This window comes from Falco naumanni, chromosome 10 (assembly GCF_017639655.2).
Source record: "Falco naumanni isolate bFalNau1 chromosome 10, bFalNau1.pat, whole genome shotgun sequence".
Classification (NCBI taxonomy): Eukaryota; Metazoa; Chordata; class Aves; order Falconiformes; family Falconidae; genus Falco; species Falco naumanni.
The window spans coordinates 32,439,866-32,460,764 of NC_054063.1; the positions used below are offsets into that span (position 1 = coordinate 32,439,866).

The 20,899-nt window shown below is 43.1% G+C and overlaps 1 protein-coding gene across 2 annotated transcripts; it reads right to left on the reverse strand.

The window, feature by feature from the left end:
* Window positions 1-160: 160 nt before the first annotated feature.
* Window positions 161-20,465, reverse strand: RPN2 (ribophorin II). 2 transcript variants are annotated; one of them, XM_040607934.1, is made up of 17 exons: window positions 20,414-20,464; window positions 20,128-20,327; window positions 18,166-18,261; window positions 17,288-17,463; window positions 16,356-16,431; window positions 15,837-15,971; window positions 13,580-13,756; window positions 13,058-13,176; window positions 12,535-12,640; window positions 10,045-10,136; window positions 9,057-9,171; window positions 8,131-8,325; window positions 7,506-7,592; window positions 6,844-6,939; window positions 5,582-5,657; window positions 4,528-4,657; window positions 161-545 (listed from the first exon to the last, which is right to left on the reverse strand). In XM_040607934.1, the coding sequence occupies exons 1-17, from the start codon at window positions 20,424-20,426 to the stop codon at window positions 536-538; spliced, it is 1,899 nt and encodes a 632-aa protein (XP_040463868.1). In that variant the 5' UTR covers window positions 20,427-20,464; the 3' UTR covers window positions 161-535. The 2 variants fall into 2 exon arrangements, with proteins under 2 accessions (XP_040463868.1, XP_040463867.1); XM_040607933.1 differs by having other exon boundaries at window positions 512-2,690; window positions 20,414-20,465.
* Window positions 20,466-20,899: the final 434 nt, after the last annotated feature.

Consider the following 20,899-nt stretch of genomic DNA (forward strand, 5'->3'; position numbering starts at 1 on the left):
CCCCAGTAAGCACAACCCTCCAGCAAAGGACATGAAAGAACAGGAAGCTTCACACACAGCAATGACTCACACACAGAATTATCCACCAGAAAAAGCTCTTTCCATTCTCATGTGAGCCCAACTTGCAATCACAGCCTCCGAGACAGCCAAAAACCCAAACTTTAGGACCATTCTTTCCTTTTTATTCACACGTCTTTTAGGATGAGGAGAGGGCATCTGGGGAAAGGCAGAACAGTATTTTCTTCTTCCTCTTTTTCTAAAGGAAATTCAAATGTCCTGGGAGAAAAAGGGGGGAGGATCCAGGGAGGAAAGCATTTTCTGGATTCATATGAAAAGCACTCAAGTAGCATGAACACAATGATGAAAATCAGATTTTTAAAAAAGTATAACTGGCACCCTTTTGACTCAATATAAAAAAAAACCCCAAAACCGAAAACTGCTTCTGCCTTCCATCTTCTGGTCTTTCAGTTATTTATTCAATGCTGTTCTGAAGGCATTTGCTTTGTTTTTCCACATTTCTTCCTTTCTTCTGGTACTAGTGTGTCCTGGAAAGAAAAATCCAAAAAGTTAACTCTTCCAGGCAACAAAGCACTTCCTTACACAGTAAAGGTGTCCCCAGACCCCTCATTCTTTGTCAAGGGAAGCTTGTCAGAGCGATAAAACCAGTACTGCAATGGAATGGAGGACCGATTTCAAGGAGAATGGAAATGGTCAGACAAAATGAAGGTTAATTTCTGGTGCAAAAGGGATGAATGAGCCTTGTAAGTTACAGAACTGAACAAAAAATTGGTTGAATGCAAAGCTTGCAGGTGCTTTAACCACCCTTCTTTAAACAGGGCCAATCTATCTGCTTGGAATCAGCTGGTCCACGTACAAACAAAAGATCTTCATATCCCCAAGATGAAGTAGTCTAACATGGGCACAGCAGACCCATCTTTTTGAGGTCCTTTTGCCTTCAACATGCCAGACACAGGCATAGCCACGGAGGCTGAGTACCTGACAGTCAGCCCTAGGACGGTAATGATACACTGGCATATCTGGGGCATCAGAAAACCCAGCAATACGGAAAAAACACTTATGCCTGCACATGCAGCAAAAACTAACTTACAGTTAGTTTGTGGACAATTTATTCGCAAGATCTTCCAGAGTTACTCACAGCCCATGGGGAATTAAGGAGTTAAAATATGAGGCCGAGAAACAGAAAACATGCAAGCTCTAGAGAATACACTGATGAGGCATTTGGTAACAGGCCACTAAAGCCAAAAATGACTGGCCCAAGCTAAGGTATAAAGAATTGTCCAGGGTCCAGAACAGTACCAGCAAACACAGCCGGGATGCAGCCAGCATTCATTTGCTAGAACAAACAACAGCCATCTCCAGTTCCTCTCCCGTTACCTGTCGTAGCTTGTTCTGTGCTCAGATAACTCAAAACACTCCAGGGAGAGAAGAGATTAACAGGGTGTTTCTCTATGGGACGTGATGCCAAATTTTCCATAGGTAATTTTCATGAAACCATTCTCCATACTATCTGATCTGCAGACAGAAGCTTGTATCACAGCGCACATCGTTTCTGTGACACAGCCACCCACGCTGGTTTTGTTTTGCACCACAAAAACTGAGCTCCATTCAATGCACCGTGTGTGTGTGTGCCTGGTGCACTGATTATGAACATGAGAGCAAGCAGACGCTCATGAGATGTACCAGTCCAAGCATGCTATACAATGATTTCAGTCTCTTTACAAGACTTGTCCCAGATGCTCTGTCCCTTCCCCAAAATAAAACAGTGCACTGAGTGAGAAATGAAGCCACACACACACATTTAGGATTGGGCAGCATGCAGAGCCGCAGGCAGTCCTGCCTCCCACGCCACAGTAGATATAGCAAACTGGGACCTTACCTGCTCAGAGTGAAAGGAAACAAAGGACTTTCACTGGTAAATGGTAATGGAGACCTATTAGACAATTGTATTGAATGGGGGGGGGAGGGGCTGGGTGCTGCTGCTGCCTGAGCCATCATGACCAGTTCAGTCTAACAGGAGGATGAACCCTCAAATGGGTCATGTTCTCAACTGAATGAGGTGGTGCTGACCTGGCTCTGCTGCACACAGAGCTCTTGCCACCCCAGGCAAGGATGTCATTCAGCAGTCAGAGTGCCTGGAAGCTGAATAACCAGAATACTGCAGATGGGGATAGGGAGTACCAATAGCAGGACAGGAACAGCCCAGATATCAGCCATCTTCATCGTGTTCTCCTCCAGCTGACATTACTAATAACTTATTTACAGCAACAATACTGCTTAAACTAGGTTTATTTCATCACCTGATAGCTGCTTGATGCTTAAGACAGCATATTCACATACACACATATTATCATACAGACTACAAATGATTACGGAAATCAAACAAAAGCAGTTTAGTCTCAGAGGATACGTACTGCTAATATGCAAACCCAGCTGTAGCCAAGGACACCCAAGGACTGATTTAAAGCCCAGTAAGTGATGTCAAAAGGAAGCAGCTTCAGCTCAGGTATCTTTTCATACAAGGAGTGATGCAGTGAAATGAAACAGGCAGCGTGCCCAGGAAATGCATTCCAAAAAGGCCCTTACTTCTAGAAGAGCTGGTCACTAGCAAAACCCCCTTTTACCGCAGCGTTCTATACTTTGCCAACCTACTGCTTTGCTCTGCAGCGATCCTGCCAAAAGGAGAGAGGAAGAAAGGTTCAGAGAAGATGGGAAGGAGGAAAGCAGCCCTGCTCCAGGAACCAGAGCCAGTGACAGAACTGCAAAAAGCAAAACCAGGCCTTCTGGTAACTTCTGTAAAGAGACGGTTTATACAGTCCCCTTCCCACACCTGCCAGCAGTCTCCGCAGTGGAACAGCAGCTTTGCCTCGAAGTGCAATTTAGTTAATTATCACTGCACTTCAACATCTGAGACAGGCTAGCAGCGCGTTAACAAAAAGATGTCTTTTTGAACTTTAAAGTCATGTACAAAGGGTTTAACTTTAGCTGAAGGTAGAAGTTTTACTTTCAAATTTGTCATTGTAGTTGCAGCTTCATGTCATTTACAGTGGAAAAGCACACAGACACCCCCTGCAGTGTTTTGAAGTAGGAACCAACCGCCTGCATTTATGTGCTAACAGAAGCCCTGGTTGAGCGAAGACACTTAGAAGTAAGCTTCATTGTACCACTGTATTATTTTTCCCCAAATCTGTATCCTAGGCAATCTGTAATTAATAACGATTGTATCATTACTCTTTAAATTAAACAGGAAATATTATTGAATGTCATAATAGCCCCGTTGGCAACAAAATCCCAGTAGGAACTGTTATGCTAACAAGAGAAAGTGCCACAGTGGAGAGGGCTGGACATCCAAGACAGCAAGGCTGAGAAAGCTGGGAGGATAGTAGGGAAAGGGTTAATTACCACAATGCTCCTCCCTGCCACAGCCATGCAAGCAGAGTTGTTTTAAAGACAACAAATCAATGCCAAACACCTGAAAATTAGGTTCTTGTGGTTTGTTTTTCTTACAGCTTTTATCCTGGTTTTAATACAGTGTAATCAAACAAGTGAGAACCCAGGGTTATCTATGCAAATCGGTATGTAAGGATAAACAACAACTAGTGGCTCAAAAAGGGGAAAGTAAGAAAAGCACAGGTCTGATGGCAAAGCAGGTCACTAAGATCATCTTCAAAGACAAACTCTACATTATACAAAAGAGCTAAACCTGAAGTCTCACATGGAAACCCCGTGTGGCAGAAATGAAGGAGAGGGAACGGTTTGACCTCTAATTAATGCACTGTGTGGGAAGCTTGGGTCAGCAAGCCTGCAGGCTGTCTAAGCCAGGGCACATTCACAAGACACTGCGTGGCCAAAGACACAAGTGTGAAGAATCAGTACAGTGCCAGTACAGAAATGAATGTTGTATCCTTAACATTTACCAGAATTTTCCCTGGTTTTGCTTAAGTGTGTTTCCCTTTGCAGCTGCCAACCTCTGATAAGCATCTGCTTCCCTTTTGTCTATAAACTCCCTTTAAGGTAGGGGAAGACAGCAGTAAGATACCACTGCCTTACCTTGCTCCTCCCAAAACTTATCTCACAAGCACAGCTACAGAAGAGTTTGGCCTCTTCTGCATTTACGGCTTTCGTTATATAATATTGTAAGAGCTTGATATATTGTGTAGTAAAGCAAATGTGTCAGTGAATGCATCTCGCCAAATGTAGACTTCCCCACGTCGAAGTGCACATACTTCCACTCTTTGCTTTCTCTGTGTGTGCCTGATGGCTTCAGCCAGCGGGCCATTCTCTCTGAAGGAGCTTTACCTCAGTGAGGGCACTGCATCGCCCTAGTCAGTTCAAGCCCTTGTTCTGAAAACAGGCACTAAAGTGGGACCAAGCAGCCCATCCCCACACCCAAGAACCAACAGCAGCGTTCATTACTGTATCAGTTATTGACACACAGTAACATCAGCGTGATCTCCTCCCCGCTGATTTTAAAAGCAGCTCCCACCAACACATCCACCCCTGGCCTACCGCTTTACTGCTTTCTGAGCCAGCATCCTGTTGCCTGCGAGGAATGTGATGCCACCCAAAATGGCCAAGTACTTCAGAGTCTGGAACATGTTGAGCTGAGTCCAGTAGACATACATGAGTCCTAACATCGCTGTGAAAAAAGACAAGAGTCCATGGCTGAAATTGCATTTCAAAGACTCATCATGTGCTATCCTCAGAACAGCTGCTGTGTTGCACTGCCAGGCCTAAGCATTTGGTTTGTATCTCAGCTCTGAAGCTTGGAAATGGCAGATCTAAAGACTAGGCATTACTGCCAGGGGAAGAAGGCATCTGGGTCTCCATACTGGAGAAAAATGTGACACCGATGGCTTGCAGCCAACCCTCTTGTGGCAGAGTTATGGACATATTATAGACATTAAGGGCTATCAAAAGGAGGAGAATACTTTTGATTTCAGTAGAGGATGTTAACCTTTGCACATCTGTAGGAGCTTACAGCTTCATAAAACTTCCAAGGAAACTAGCTTGGATTAAGCAACACACTGTCATTTTGGAAACAGTAGATCCAACATTCTCCCAGCCCACTATGTTTTTGAAATTCTACCAAGACAGTAAATAACTCTGCAACCAAGGGCACAATAAAATTGATGAAAAAATAATATTGGTCCAGCCAAAGAACAAGATCTTTCATGGGAACAGCTTTAAAGAAAAGATGTAGTCTTTCACTGTAGATGGCAGTCCTGCAGGTTTCAATCCTCCCAGAAACTCCCTGCTTACAAAGGATAAACATGCAATAAAGAAAGGGTGACCTCTGGAAATAAGAAGTTCTACTAAGTACAGATAAATGGTGTGAGAGAGGAGCCCAGATAATGACAGCTGTTATAAGCTGATGGCCAAAAAGGGTTTATTGCCGTATTAACAATCATGAAAAGCAGGAAGGCAGATGAAAACAAGAGAACAAATGTTATGCTATTATGTCATTACAGTTAATAGACCACAAGCCCATTAACCACCAAGGCTCTCATCTGTAACTCCCAGGTGAGAAGGTCAAACAAAGCAGAAAGCCTGTGACACTTACCAGCATGTCCCATGTGAAAAACAATGGTGCTGGGAGCAAAGCTGAAGTTGGAAATGTTGGCACCTATCTTTATCCACTAAAAGAAGAAACAAAACCTGAGTTACGACAGCCTTGTAAACACAAGCTTTTATTTAAAACTTCAGTATCTTTTTTCAAGTCTGTTTGCTTTAAGTTCTTCAATGAATACAGTGTGTTCTCTACAGAAGCACTTGTTTGCTACTGCAGGAGGACAGAGCAGTAATTTCTACTACTAGTAGAACTAGTAGCACTGTCGAGCTCCTTTAGTGAAAATTTCTCCTGCTGCTTCCATTTGCCCAAATGCAGTTCCTCAATTATCTTTCTTAAACTGATAGGAGGATACTGCTCCAAATCCACACTTCTCAGAAAAAATAAACATTGCTATTTCTATCCATCTGAATTAATTTCAATTAAAAAGACATAAAAGCCAAGGTTCTAGTTTTGGACTTGGCAGAACAGCTATAGATACAAGATGATTGCTCATAAAACCAATTTCAGTTTCTAAAGTACGAAAGAGAAAGGCATATAGGATGGGAAACAAGAGCAGCACCAATAAGATCTTTCATTAAAGTGTCACCAACACATATACTGTGAACTTCAGAGGCCAGTGGACACAACTATCTGAACGCCAGCTTTCAGTGAGACTAGCTAATGGGAAATTACTGCCAAGCAAATAAGGGATCAGTTTCATCCTCCCAATAAGGAGTAATATAACTTACCTAAATGAGGGTTTTGTATTGCATTAGGTTCAAAACACTGATCTGATGATACAGTGAGTAGCAGTAGATGTTTCAACTACAGACATACAAATACTAATTATGTCCATAAATGGGAATCAATCTGATAGGATTAAGTAACACGTTTTGTGATGGACATACCAAGGGCAAGGCAGAAGCAATGCTTTCTTACTGTGGAAGTCTAAAGTTAGTTATAACTTAATCTGCCTACTGTTATTCAACATCCCTAGCAGAAGCACACTAGAGAAACTCACAAACTCACCCCACCTACTTCCACTTGGCAGCAGTGTTTTTCTGTTTTGACCATAAACTGAAAAAATAAACAATTTAGGAAAGAGACAACACCAGATCAACTCTCTGCACTGACATTTGCTAGCTACAACTCCAGCACTGCTGTGCTAGTCATAGTTAACCAAGTTTTAGTAAGAAGTTTAGCTGGCCAACCTCCTAGGTGACTTTGGACTGTACGGAAAAAAATTTTCTTCTTCTGTGGCCCAGTTCACTCACCAGAATGAGCAGCAAAAGCAGGGGAGAGAGAATGAGTGCTGTGAAAGTGTTTGATACCACAGTGGGAGGCCTCTTCTCGGGCTCCCTGAAGAGGTGCTGCAAACAAACAAAACCAACTCATAAGTAGGAGCATTCCAACAGAGCAGCTTCTCACCTCCCCAGAGGACCAGCTGCAGCCCTGGTGCTGTTCCCAGGCACTATTCTGGATGGTAAGCATTCCTCTTAAGGCAAAGACTGACTCTTTAAAGTACTGTCCAGTCCAGCCTCTGCACATTTGACCTCTTGTACAGTTAACTTTTCCTTGCACTCACAGAAGCACTTATTAGCTTGTCGATGAGCACAGACGGCTGGAATGGAGCAAGTTAAATCTTCACAAGCAGAGAGCTTTCTGTGGTGCTTACCTAGTCAGATTTTCATATTTGAATCTTCACAGTGACACCAGTTGCTCTCTCACAGGTAGGACAAACAGCTTATTTATATACTCCAGGACTGCAACAAATTTCTTCCCGTTAAGCGCTTACTCTGGTTTTCATTTAATTACTTGCAGAGTATTACTTTTTTTTAAATTATATGACTTTTCAGAAACCAATTATGATCAGAATAAATTATACTAGTAGGACTAGCTCCTCATCTCTGCATGTAATTTTTCTTTTTGACTGTACCTGGATTTCAGGTTTGGGAACAAACAGGTCCTTGGACTGGACTGTGGATGGTGCATCCTCTTCTGGGAATGTGATCACAACATCAGCCTGAAAAGAAATCATGCAGCTTTATGAAGTTTGGTCTTAACGTATTAAAAGTTTTATAAAACCTATTACATTACTGTGGCCTATTTCCATATTTGTCGATCTATGACTGACATGATTTTTAAATGAAATTACAAAAAAGCCACCAGACTTTTCAAGGGGCAATTTCTCCTAAACACACAGTAATGCTATTCACCCATCACTAAGAACTGGAGTTATTTCCAGCATAGCAAGCATAGAAGGCTAAACCTTGAAGTGCTTGCTTTGAAATTACAAGCAAACCCATAAACACTCTGAAGTTTTTCTTCCACCACATAAACACACCACATGATAAAATGAATACTCATTTCTTTCTTGCTTTAATGCTTACTTAAAAACTTAAAATGAACAGCAAACCTCAGAGCCCATAAATGGACAAAAGGTTTCTGGTTCACTACAAAGAACAAAACATTTGAGCCTTTTCTTTCCAAGCCTGTACCATGCACTCCTGTTAGACTGCCAGTAATCTCAAAACCACATCACCACGCTTCCAGCTACATACCACATTCCACAGGATAGGATTTTCAAGCGTGGCATCTCCAATTATCAAGTAAAGAGTGTAGGTACCAGAGGCAGAGTCAAATTCAGTCTTTCTTTCAGAGGTATCCAGCTCAAACTTGTACACATTCTTGCTGTCTGGTTCTGCAACAAACACTACCTCCTGGCCAGTCTTTTGGTTGTGAAGTCGGACAAAAGTCTGAAAGGAAAGATTATAATGTCTCCAGAATATCTCATAGCATGTTTACAAATGCCAGTGAAATGAGAGATTTACCCCCACATCAAAAAGCACAACATTAACTGAAGTTGGGAGTATAAACTAGGAGCCTGAGTGTCTAGATACCTGCAAATTAGCAAAGTTCTGTATCGCTCTGAGTAACTACATTAACAAAGGACCAAGACCATCCATCCAGTGGCCCACTTGGGGTACAGGGCAATATATTGAATGTTACTCAGCTGGATATATCTGACAGCATGTAATAGGGACATAAGCATATATGGCTTTTGTTGTGTTGTGTTATGCTGTCCACGTCCCGCCCCGCCCCCCCCCCCCCCCCCTTTTTTTTTCCCTATTTTATACAGGAAAAATAAAACTACAAAAAATGTCTACATTCAAGACTTCTTCAGCAAACAATCTATACAATATATAAAATCCAAACTGTGGTTCTGCAGTGCAGGCTCTCTGCACCCATTTTGTTGAGTTAAATAAGACATAGTACCAGAGCCAGAAGAGGCTTCATTTAACATACAGCCAAAACAAATGAACTAAATCCACTTCCCATCTACCAAGATCAGCCATCTTTCACAGTTCATGACAGAAACATATGGCTTCTCAAAACCTATCAAATCTTTTCAAAAGCAACTGTCACCTCAGATACTTCCAAGATGGAACATCTTTGTGAAACAGCAATGACAAAAATTTGTCCTAACCTGGTGAGGGATAAGTTCAGCTCCACTGTTCACATCTATCAGCTGGAAGGATAAAGCAAAATTCTGATGGCTGTCAGCAGTGAACGAGCCCTTGGCTTTGGCTGGGTAAGCTACCCTAGGAGGAAAAAAAAACCCAGAATTGAGGCGATCTTCCAAGAGAAGGCCTGGCGTTTAAAGAAACAGAGGCATGCAAGACTCTCTAGCAGCACTGCAGTCTACTCAGCATATATGAGCTATTTTATCAAAAAGTCAGGTGAACTAAGATGTCTTTCTCTTTCCCCCCAAATTTAATGAAAATAAATGAATGGCATTTTTGTAGTAGGATTTTTGTGAGCTACATACCTTGCCTGTTTTCAAGTAAAACAGTTGTTTGTTGTAAGGTTCAAAGGAACACTGGAAGGTTTTGTTAATACTACACCCCACATTCCACTTAGCCAATGCTATACTACAATCAAAGGTGCGAAGGAAGCAGAATGGAAAAAACAGGCACTCAAACTTCAGCACAGGAAGGCTGTACCAACACAGAGGGGCTTCAGCGAGGCTGTGCAACCTAAGTTAAATTCCACACGTTACGTTTTAACTGATGTCAGTTAAAAAACCGATTACATGAAGTACACATAGCAATGGTACAGCCACACCTCCCAAATACAGCACACGTGCTGCTTTAGAGCATCTCTGTGGAAGCCCAATAATACCAGAAACACTTTTTAAACTTGCTTTCACTATGGAGATGCCAATAGAGGAACAGAAGACTCAGGTTGCCTGGCTTCTGTTAGTACTTATTTCAGTATTAAGGAAAACCACCTATACAAATAATCAGTATTCTCCCAATGAACGCACAGGTGTAAGAGAAACAGCATGGATATAACTCTGTAGTTATTTCAATACAAGATTCCTCTGGTTTAGCTGAAGCAGTTAAAGCTCAGAAGACCTCCAGTCTAGAGCCAGAGTTGCCCCTTAAAGGATCACACATACTGAGTTGTTTTACCTGGTTGTTTTTGGTGCAATGCTCTGATCCTTATCCACAGTAGAAAGATCTACATTAGTAATCCCAACTTCTGTGGAAACTTTTACTTTCAGCTGCAACAAAAAACAACAGAAAATTACTCAAAATACTCTGCCTATACTAATTACAATCATGTTCACTGCAAAAGCTTTAGCTCTTCTGTCCCCTTCCAGAGTTTCACACTAAGCAAAAGACAGAACCTGACCAGAAGGATTTACAGCACTTTACCTTCTGGCAAAGCCGCTGCATCGGTCACTAACCCAAACCCATCCCTTTCCTCCCTGCACAAGCAGCCAGCTCTGAAGACACAAGCTTCTCAGTCATGCTGGAGTTTGCTGCCCTTTGGAGAACTGTTTTTAGTGAAACAGTCCAGCTATCCAGATCCAACTATTTTCCTTTTGAACCAGCAGAAACTAGCTGTTAAAACATTACATCACATATGATACAACTTAAAACTGCACGTGCATATGTACTTCTGCTTACTGGATAGCAATTTGAGATGAGAGAGGTCTCTGGACAGCAACCACTTATGCCTTTGTTGGCTCCTGAAGCCTAACAGGTTTCGGCTGATTTTATTACCAGCAGGCAAAAGTCAAAGCATTCCTGCAGACCTGCACTTTGTTCGGCAAGCTTTCCTTTGGAGTCACAGCATTCATCACTTGGTGCAGGGCAGCCAGTAAGGCCCTGCCATTTATCACACTTCTTTGTGCTAAGCGCAATATAAACCCCAAGCAGAGAAATGACTTCCTGCCCTCTCCCCAGTCCCAAACCACAGACCATCTAGGCAGTGAACCTCGGTGGGTTTGACTGATTTCAATCCTTCTCTCAAACACAAGCAGTTACTGCAGTCTGTGGTTTTTAATTAGCACATTTGTTCTCACAGCTTACAAATGCTCCCCTGGAGAATTAAAGTTTCATTGCCAAGATATTTTTCATCATATACTACGATTTGTTATTACAGGTTTGCTCATGTGAACCAGACCCACACCCTCACCCTGAAAAATAATTCACAGGGAACCTGTGGGAGAAATATGTAAAAACATAAACCAAACTATTCAGGTCAGACTTCAAACACAACAATCTTGGCAGTTCCTGTACAAGAAGTGTAATTTAAGATAGAGGTTACCTCTGAAAATCGATCCATTAACATGTAGACAATTTTTTATTAAAGCCTTAGTTTGTTCCAAGATGGGAGCAAAGAAAGGTGGATTAATGAAATATTAAACTTATGTGAAAGCAACTCGGAGCTGCTGCACACAGCCCCTCCAGCTGAACAGTACACAAACATCTCTCAAATATTTTAATGCCAGGAAATGTAGTCTCTGCCGGAGTAATAACCCACTGGTTTAGCTCATTACTGTCAAAACGATGGTGCATTAAGGACAATTAATGCTAATAACGGTAAGGAAAAAAAAGCAGTTCCCCCAGCAGTCCTCCCCCGTAACAATGTGTCTTATTAGAAGCGATTCGCACAAAGCTGCCCCAGCGTTAATACATTCCTAACTGGTACCTCTGTGTGCCAGCAGCAAGCTTAAGCAGGACCAATCAATCCCCTTTTGACGCTCCTAAGTGCCATTACTGATACAATGACAACATCAATTTGATACACAGAATAAAGGTCAGCAGTTGTAAAATAAATGTCCACTCCAAGCTGACCATGATGGAAGACTTCAAAAGCTAATCTTTTCTTCAAACAGGAGACTGAGGGCAAAAACTAACCCTGGGAATAGACATTATTGGAGAAGAGCATTCTCAGCTGTTGACACTGGAGTGACTATATGAATAGTCACAGAGGTCATGTTCTTCCCACTGTAACAAATTTGAGGAAGGTAAAAAACTCTTTTATACAGAAGAGTTATATATACTTAACTTTTCTTCAGAAAGCTGTGGTATAACAGCTTTTGCCACCAAAAAATGGGGTTATGTATGCATGAAATAAAGACTTCATGTGCATTTGCTTTGGTCACTGTTTCTCCACTACAAAAGCATCACCATATACGCAGTTAGGAGATGCCAAGACGACCCCCCTGACTCTTTCCTAGCGTCCTAGAGCTTATACAAACCGACAACAAATGCTCAGCTTCCATACATCAGGCAATCACCAGACAACTGCTAGCCAAGCCTTGAGATTTACAGACTCTAATCTTGAATGCTCTGAAGAACTAACATTCTTAGAAACGGTTTTTGCATAGCTGCTTTGGGCTGCTATATAAACACTTCCACTGTTAGCTTTTGTTCATACGCTGTCAGATCAGCATCTAAGTGATAAATCAGTTTTGGAATTTACACAAGTCTCTTTTGATCATATACCAATCTGGTTATTTGCCATACTCCCGAGTCAAAATTCATTGCACTACAGAAAAATATGTGATAAAAATGCTGTACAACTGGCAACATCCTTAACAGGTATAAATAAAAAGCTGTTTCAGTGAATAGTCACAGAATTAAAACGCCATCAAAAAGCATACCCACCTCAACTTTGTTAGCAATAAATCGCTTATCTCCATCAACGCTGATAGAGAAATCATAATATCCACTTGCAGGTTTCACATTCATGAAGTTCAGCTCAAAGACATCTCTATAACAAAAAAAGGTGTTAAGCACCCTCTAGGACACTAACAGCAGCCTATAAACAGGTAACACCTTGCTACCAAGAAGTTTCCAAATACGCCAGATTAAACAGGCTGACAGACAAATGGAGCACAAAACTCATATTGACAAGTGCAGCAGAAAAAGAATTCTTCGAAATTCCCCTGAAGTCAGAAGAGCTTTGCAATTTCCCATTCCCAATCAAAAGAAGAAAAAACAGAAATTCACCATCACTACTAAATGTGATGCTCAGTCACCTGTTACCAACAAAACACAACTACAGCATTGAGGTCTCCATCATACAAACAACTCTCTGGTGGAAGAACACATAAGGAAAGTAAGTCCAACACTATTTAAACAACAGTCATTTGCCTTATGAACTGTAAAAATAAGATCGTTTTCTTACCCCGACAGAGTAAATGCTGTCTGTTGAAGGACAGTGGCTTTGCTAGATGCAGACTTGGCATAGTCGAGCTTCACAGAAGCTTGAGTCAGTGGCTGGGACATAACATTGGTCACTTGTAGCTACAAGAGAAAAACAAAAATTTCCATGAATCCATTGTCCCAGAAGGAATGCAGCGGCACAGATGACTTGCTACCCCTCTCTCTGTATTACGCAACAGGAATTCTCCCCTGCCCAGCATGCCAGACTCACCTAGCTCTTTCTAGCATAGCTGGAAAAGCTACAGTTTGTAATTAGCAGAGCTGACTTCCACGCAGTGCCTTCTCGATGTGCTGTCTGGTAAGCCCTGGGTAAGCAGAAGCTCCTAAGAATCACTTCATAAAAGCACTAAACCCCCAGATCTACTAGAACCTGACTCCTGGAGCTAAACACGAAAGACATCACCTTATACATTCAGTCAGCCCAGACCTATGTTACTAAAGACTGAGCCAAGAGATGAGTTAAGATTTGGGGCTAAGGACTCACCCTGAGTACGGGCTGATGGTGAGAGACAGCTGCAGGCCCATCAGGGACAACAATGACAGGCAAGTGGTAGCGGTTCCGGGATAAAGAACCTGCAGCACAAGCAACGCTGAAAGCCTCCGAGAGTGTCTCAAAGTTTTTCTTGCTAAAAATTGCATTCATTAACTGGATAATTTGATCCTGAAAGAGGAAAATCAAATCACATATAAGCACCAGCAGCTTCCCACAACACTGCAAACTGGCTCAGTTCTAATGTTATTAATAAAAACATCATTCTGATGTTTAAAAGACTGTTTAATTTCCCATTTGCTTTAAAAGTATTTCAAGTTACAAGGTAACCCAAAATTAGCTGCTTTTTGAATGTCACATTAGCATTCTTATTCTTGGCTGGGTGGTTTCAACCACAATCACTGTAATTGCGCTACAAACTTGCAAAAACAGAATTTGGATCTCCTGCTTCTAACTATGTGTTTCAGAATGGAAGATGCCGTCAGTTCAACTACCCAGACTTCATGCAGCTGCAAAAAGACAAATCTGGCTTTAGGAGCCATGCAGTTGTCTTCATCCAGTGGAGAAGGACTAGGCTGGATGTCCTGGCTACCTGCCAAGCTGGGAAGGCCACAGAGTGATGATGCAAAGCATCCTAATGGCTCTGGAAAGAGCCAGTCTAGGCCCATGCCAGCTTATCCCCTTAGGCTCAGCAGTGTCCTCAAGCTAAGAGGATTAGCTTTAAAGCAGTACCACCAGGAGCACAGAGCCAGCTCTGGCTCTGGGATGTGCCAAAGCTAATTTGTTCTCTCCAAAGTAGGAGTGGGACCATGTCCCCCAGCTGGTTTTGCAGTCTGACTACGTAGAGTTAGTGCATCTGCAGCACACTCCGCAGGGTATGCCATGTTAGATAGATTACTCCATCATTCCCTGCTAGTCTGGAAAACAGAAGCATTGGTAACCTGTACTTTGATCCAAGCAAGGATTGTGGGCTAAATTCTAATCAGAAACGAGAATAATCAAAGACAATCCCAAATAAAGCAATAGCATACACCTACAAAGAATGCTTTTAAATGAAATCCTCTGCATCTCAAATTTTCACCCTACTACTTGTATTAATGAGCACCAACGTACATCACAACTAGAGAAAGCATCCAGACAGATGCTACAAAACTTCTTAGTGCAAATCCTGCAGTGTTTTTCATTTATATTGAGGGCATGGCATAGCTCCAGAGCCTAATCAGCAACTGACACTCTCATTCAAATCGGGGGGGGGGGGGGGGGGGGGGGGGGGGGGGGGAGGGGGAGCTATTTTTTCAAATACTGTATTTTAATTTTTAAAGAGAGTTTTGTGGCATTCTGGAGGCACTCTCACCATTCATAAGAGGTAAAGCTTTAAGACCCAACAACAGCACTTCTGACAGAACAATTCTGAAACAACACTAAACAATTTTCCTTAATTGGTCTTTTTTTTAAACATCATTTGGATGCTGACAGTTTGAATTGTGTGTAGCAGAATCACCACCTCAAAAATGACAGCAAAATTACTTTGCATTAGTCTGTTTGGCAGCAGCATGGAAGAGAGCCAGGAACGAACTCAGATGTCTTACACTGGCTTCTGTCTCAACCCTGCCACTTTGGCTTGTGCTTCAAGGAGCTGCCATTCTCAATCAAAAGTACATCTACCTCAGTTAACTCGTTGTGGGGAAAAAAAATTACCGAGTGCACAGCTTGCAATAATGACTTCTAGCTTAATCAAGCTCAAAAGGAATTTCCAACAGTTTTTATTTTAAACAAGTTTTTGCATCTGGATTCCTGTAGGCGTATGGTACTAATATTGTCCCTCTTTCAGGCACCCCAAACTAGGGTGCCTGCATTTCCTCACAGGTAAATAACATTTGCAAAACACTTTGAAATACTGGAAAGTGCTAGACAAGTGCCAAATACCAGAGCAAACTCTGAAACAAGACTTTTTTTTTTTCACACAGCTTGTCTCAATAAACAAAGAAAAACTAGGCTGCACATGCAATTTCCTTCTGTACATTTGAAAAAGGAAGAAACAAACCAAATTCAGCCTGTGAGCTCGAAGGTGGAATTTCCTCTAGACTCTGCTACTTAGCATTCCTTCTGACATGTCCTTTTTCATTGAGTGTGCTCATTTTTTCCAGTAGACATACTAACCAGTTATACTGGCCTCTTGCGCTGTGCAACAATGACCAGGCAGATCCTTTTTGTGAGCTAGTGTGCAAGGGAGGAAAAGGCAGATACAGACCTCCTTCATTGCTGGCTCTGTACCCACATGGTCTGACAGCTTATAGGCAGCAGCAACAAACAGTGCAGTAGTCTCAATTCCTTCTTCAAACTGCAGATAAACTCCACCCAAGTCATCCAGACGAGCAACAAGATCCTGACAGAAAGTTATTAAAATGTAAATTGCATTCTAGTAGACCCACAGAAGTTTACTGTCAGGTCTGTAATCAACAGTATCTGTCTGAGATCACCGATGTATTTTGTAAGTTGTTTAGAAACAGGAAGAAAAAGAAACCTTCAGCATTTAGTGGATTTAATGGTATTTAAAAGTCATGACTTTCTGTGTTTCAGGCCACTATGAAACAGTTAAAAAGCCCAGAAGAAATATCTGCTAGGAAGGAAGAGCCAAGCCAACCCACATTATGCAGGCAAGAAATTAGCCAGGCTGGTTTTTCATTTTGTGTTTCACATCAATACATCTGTTAGACCTCTGTAGTACTAAAAAATTCATGAATAATTAGAGAGCAAAGCATGTTCCTACCTCTATCTCCTCAACAATGCCACTTAGATCTGCCTGCTGGGACAAGTAAGATGCCGTCTCCAAAGCCTGGATGGTTCTTAAACAAAAACAAACAAAACAACCGTATGATTTTTCCTTCCTTAAAAGCCAAACATAATTTAAATCAAAGCTACTACAGTTCCTATTCTGAATGAAGTGTAAAACAGCTGTTACTGCATTCAATTGACTCAAGACAATGAAACTGAAGTGATTTAGTGGAAACTTAGAATTCATTACAGAGTGCCACCTTAGCTGCATCAATGCTGCAATAAACTCAGAGATTCAAAGGCAGAGAAGAAATCAGACTTTGATCCCTGCACAGCACAGATCCCCAGACTTGCTACCGAGGTTTCCACAAATCCATTCTTTTCATCAAAAAGCAAGTTTTAGTTTCCCTTTCTTCCCCAGCTTTTAAGGAATGCTCTGTTCTCTCATTTCACAGTAAAACTACTTAATTCTTTGGTGATAAATACCAAGATTCCTTCTGCTTACTGCTGTGTTTTTTCCACCTCACAACACAGGCATCCCAACCTACAAACAGGGCTGAGGAGGAGCATCAAGTCTACTGCAACCATACACGACACAGAACCATGGCTGAGAATAAAGTCAAAAATCTGTTGTGATTTTTTTAAAAGAGGAGGCTTCTTTGGGGCATGTTCTCTTTATTGACCATTACCATAACTAAACTGAATACACAAGCCCATTTGCAAAATCACACAGAAAATAGCCCCAAACCATATTTTTCATTCACCCAGAGGGACAATAATGAACTGGACGGATACATCAAATGAAAACACAGCACCTACTCTACTACATCTATATGAAAAAAAACGTTACAATACTCTTTACTCCAAAATCCAACTACCTAGACGATAAGCATGCAACAGTGAATCACTTCCATCTGAAAGACTTACGCCAGCACATTTTCTTCTTTGCTAAGACGAGCAGTAAGAGCGCTGAGTGCTTCCTGAGATGCCAAAGGAAGGCCAAAGCCACTCAGGGCCCCAACAGCATGGAAGATCTGGGTGATGGAGGAATCCTCACTGACAGCTGCAAGCAGCAGCTCCCTGGTCTCATTTGAAATGGTAACCTGAGGAAGAACACAGGGAACATGTTGATTCACACTTGTAAAAACAAGGCCTTCTAGTCACCACTGGTTTCTTCCTGAAGCAATACGCTTGACTGGTGAACTTATGAAGAAAAGCCATTTATCATTAACTTTTAGTTTAATTAATTAAATCCCTAAGTTTTGCTGTCAATTATCATATAGTCAGGATAATCCACGGTTTAGATTTATCACAGTAACCTGCTACCGATTTTCATCTGGCATCACATCATTGTGCAGCAGCTGGTGGTACCGATGAAAAACAGGGCTTGGATAACCCACCCACAGTTCAGCAAGGCTAGCCTGCATTTGTACTATCGCAGTGTTCCAGCAAAGGGTTTACATCCAAACAGTTTATCATCCACCCAAAGAGTTTTTAATTGACACAGCTGCTGTGAATTCTATTAAAATGTGCTGGTTCTTTTCTTCTTAGCCACCAATATTTAATCAAGAAACATCCCTTCAAAATTACTCTGGACCAAATACTTGCTTCATGTATCTTTACAGTTTGCCTTGTACAGAGTAATCCCAGACACTTCAGAAGTTATTTACATATGACACAACAGAGTACAACCTGCTAAAAGAAAGCAAAAGTAGAAGTTACGCATAAAATAAAACCAAGAAAAATATCAAGGTAAATATTTCCTTGGTAACGTCTGTCTGTGGAGCTCAGGGCTCCAAACTCACCTCACAGCCAGACAGGGCCTGGATGGACTGTGCAGCATAGAAGAGGGAATCAACACTGCTGGAGTCCACATGAGATTTGATAAAATTGCACGCAGCCTGTGAAGAAACAGAAGTTAACTTACAGCAACAGTCTTGACTTAAGGCACTGGGAGGAGATTTAATGATACTCCAAGACAATTTCATGTACACTAGTGTTCATTTTTATACTGAAAACAAGCAAACAAAATCCCTAGTAATATTTGTGACACAGCAGAGCCTAGAACCCTCCAGATCCTACTCTGCTAAGTGCTGCACAAGGTGGCTCCTGCTAAAAGACATAAGTGATTTTCACATAAACTCTACTTCAATGAGAATTCAAATTTAAATTGAGTCTAATTATAGAACCTATAAAAATAAAAATCCCTTGGGTATACCTAATAGGAAAAATCTCCAAGGACAGTGAACAGACGAATAGAAATTCTGAGGGCGTTTCCCTCCCAGCTGTGTATCAGTCATTAATGGTTGTAAAATATAAAATTTCAAAGCATACAGAAAGACAAGCCAGGTAAGGAGCTACTGTATGAAGGCAAGCAATGAGACTGCTCATTAATCTGTAGCCAGCTTATTATTAACTGACAGCTAGCTAGATAGATCATTAAGATTTCATTTCAACCAGAAAATAATGAAGAATTCAATTGCTCATACATAAATCACTGCTTTTTGAGCACGTGGATCATAGGCCTTTACAAGTAGGACAGGATTTTCACGCTACAGTTATCTAGGAATACGGATATATGTTCAAGTGCTATGCCTAGCTATTATTTTTATTACCTCTGCCTTTTAAAGTCTCACCCCATGAAGAGGAATACTGTCCAGAAAAAAAAGTCTCATCACAAACCTTCAAAGAACAAATAAACAATTACTGTTTACCTGCAAAGCAAAGGGTGTATTACCATTGGCAACACTAGGAACTATTAAAAACCCCAGACATGCTGAGATAAATGGAAGCAGCAATTCTCAGCCTAGCCTGCAGATGACCAGTAACCAGCCACAACAAGGTGTCCAGTGTAGTGAACCGCAGCATCTTCAGGACTCTCACAGTTACGAGTTTGTGGTGCAAATGCACAAGACTCAAAGAGGAACTAAGTCAAAATGGTTTAGAACCACGGAACTAGCTGAATTTGAGGAAAGAACAAACACATGTTTTACAGCTGATGTGCATAGGTAAGCATGCATGTGCACATAAGCAGGCGTGCCTATGTTAACAGGTTGTTACAAAGACAGCCTGCAACATTTGAACTAGAAATGCCTAAAGGCATGAAAGGGCAGTAAGCATCACGCTGATACCACAAGCTTTTGTTTCTAGTCTGCACAGAAGGGTACATATATTATATACAAAACCAGCAAGGTCACACGACTGGGCTGAATTTGATGTTGGAAGTGAAACAAAGCAATGAGAACTCTATTTAACAGGATGGTGAAGCAAACATGCCACGGGCAGGTTTGGGGGGGGTTTTTGGTGGTTTTTTTTTTTGCTTTCTTTTTTTTTTTTTTTCTTCACAAAACAGTGAAACAAATTGGTAACTACAGCAATATCTGAACAGGCTATGGAGCGGCGAGCCCTGAAACTAAGGCTCTAAGTGTGCGGGAGCACACAGCAGTCCCCGCTCTGACAAAGATGCGGTTTATTCAAACAGCACACCCCAAGGACTGTCAGTAATTACTAACGATTCGCTCCGCTACTTGCTAAGGACATCACACACGTGCGCTTTACATATCCTCAGGGTGCAGCCGAAGCGCAGCTCATAGATAAACTCATTTCGCCTCGTCTTTCGCCGCTGCGCTGCGCCGCGCCGACAGCTGCCAGCGCTCTAGCCCCTGCGCGGGGCCTGGGCCTGGGGCGCCCAGGGCAGCCGGCGGCGGGGCGCGAGCTGCGGAGCGGCCCTCCCAGGCCCTCGGCCGCTCACCTTTTCGGCCGCTCACCTTTTCGTCCGCCACCCGCACCCCCAGGCTGCCGAGGCCCACGATGGAGTAGAAGGCGGCCTGCACGTCGGCGAAGGGCCGCTCCAGCGCCGCCCGCAGCCGGGCCAGGTCGCGGGCGGTGAGGCGGTGGCTGGGGGCCAGGGCCTGGGCACCGGCGAGGAGGAGGAGGCTGAGAGCCGCCGCCACACGCAGCCGCGGGCCTGCGGAGAGACAAGCGAGTTACCCCGCGGCCCTCCCCAGCCGCGTCGCCCTCCCCAGCCCCCTCCCCGCCCGGCCCGCGCCTCACCCGGCACCGCCATGATGCCGCCCGCCACCTGGGCCACGGCGCCGCTTCCGCCCCGGGCCCCGCCCCCCGGCCCGCCCCATCGCGCCCGCGCCACGGGGAGGCGGCGGGGACGGCGTATTTTGCGAGGGGGCTTGAGCCCCACGGACGCCCGCTGAAGACACGGCGAAAAACTGTGAGAAAGCGCAAATGGCAGGGGGCTGGCGGGAGGCGGCCAGGGACCGGGCGGCGGCGGGGTCGCCTCAGAAGAGGCAGCGGCAGCTCCCCTGGGCGGCGGCAGTGGTACGGGCCTCCCGGCGGCCCTCGGCGGCGGGCGGGGGCGGCCCCTGGCGAGGATGTGGGCTGCGCTGATTGGCCGAGCCGTCTGCGGCGCTCAGCGCGCCGGGGCGCCTTAAAGGGGAAGCGGCGTGAAGGTGCGCCGCGTGCAGTGCCCTTGTTAGCTTAAGGGTTTGGTAATTTGTGTTAACGTTATGTTATGCCTGTCATTTT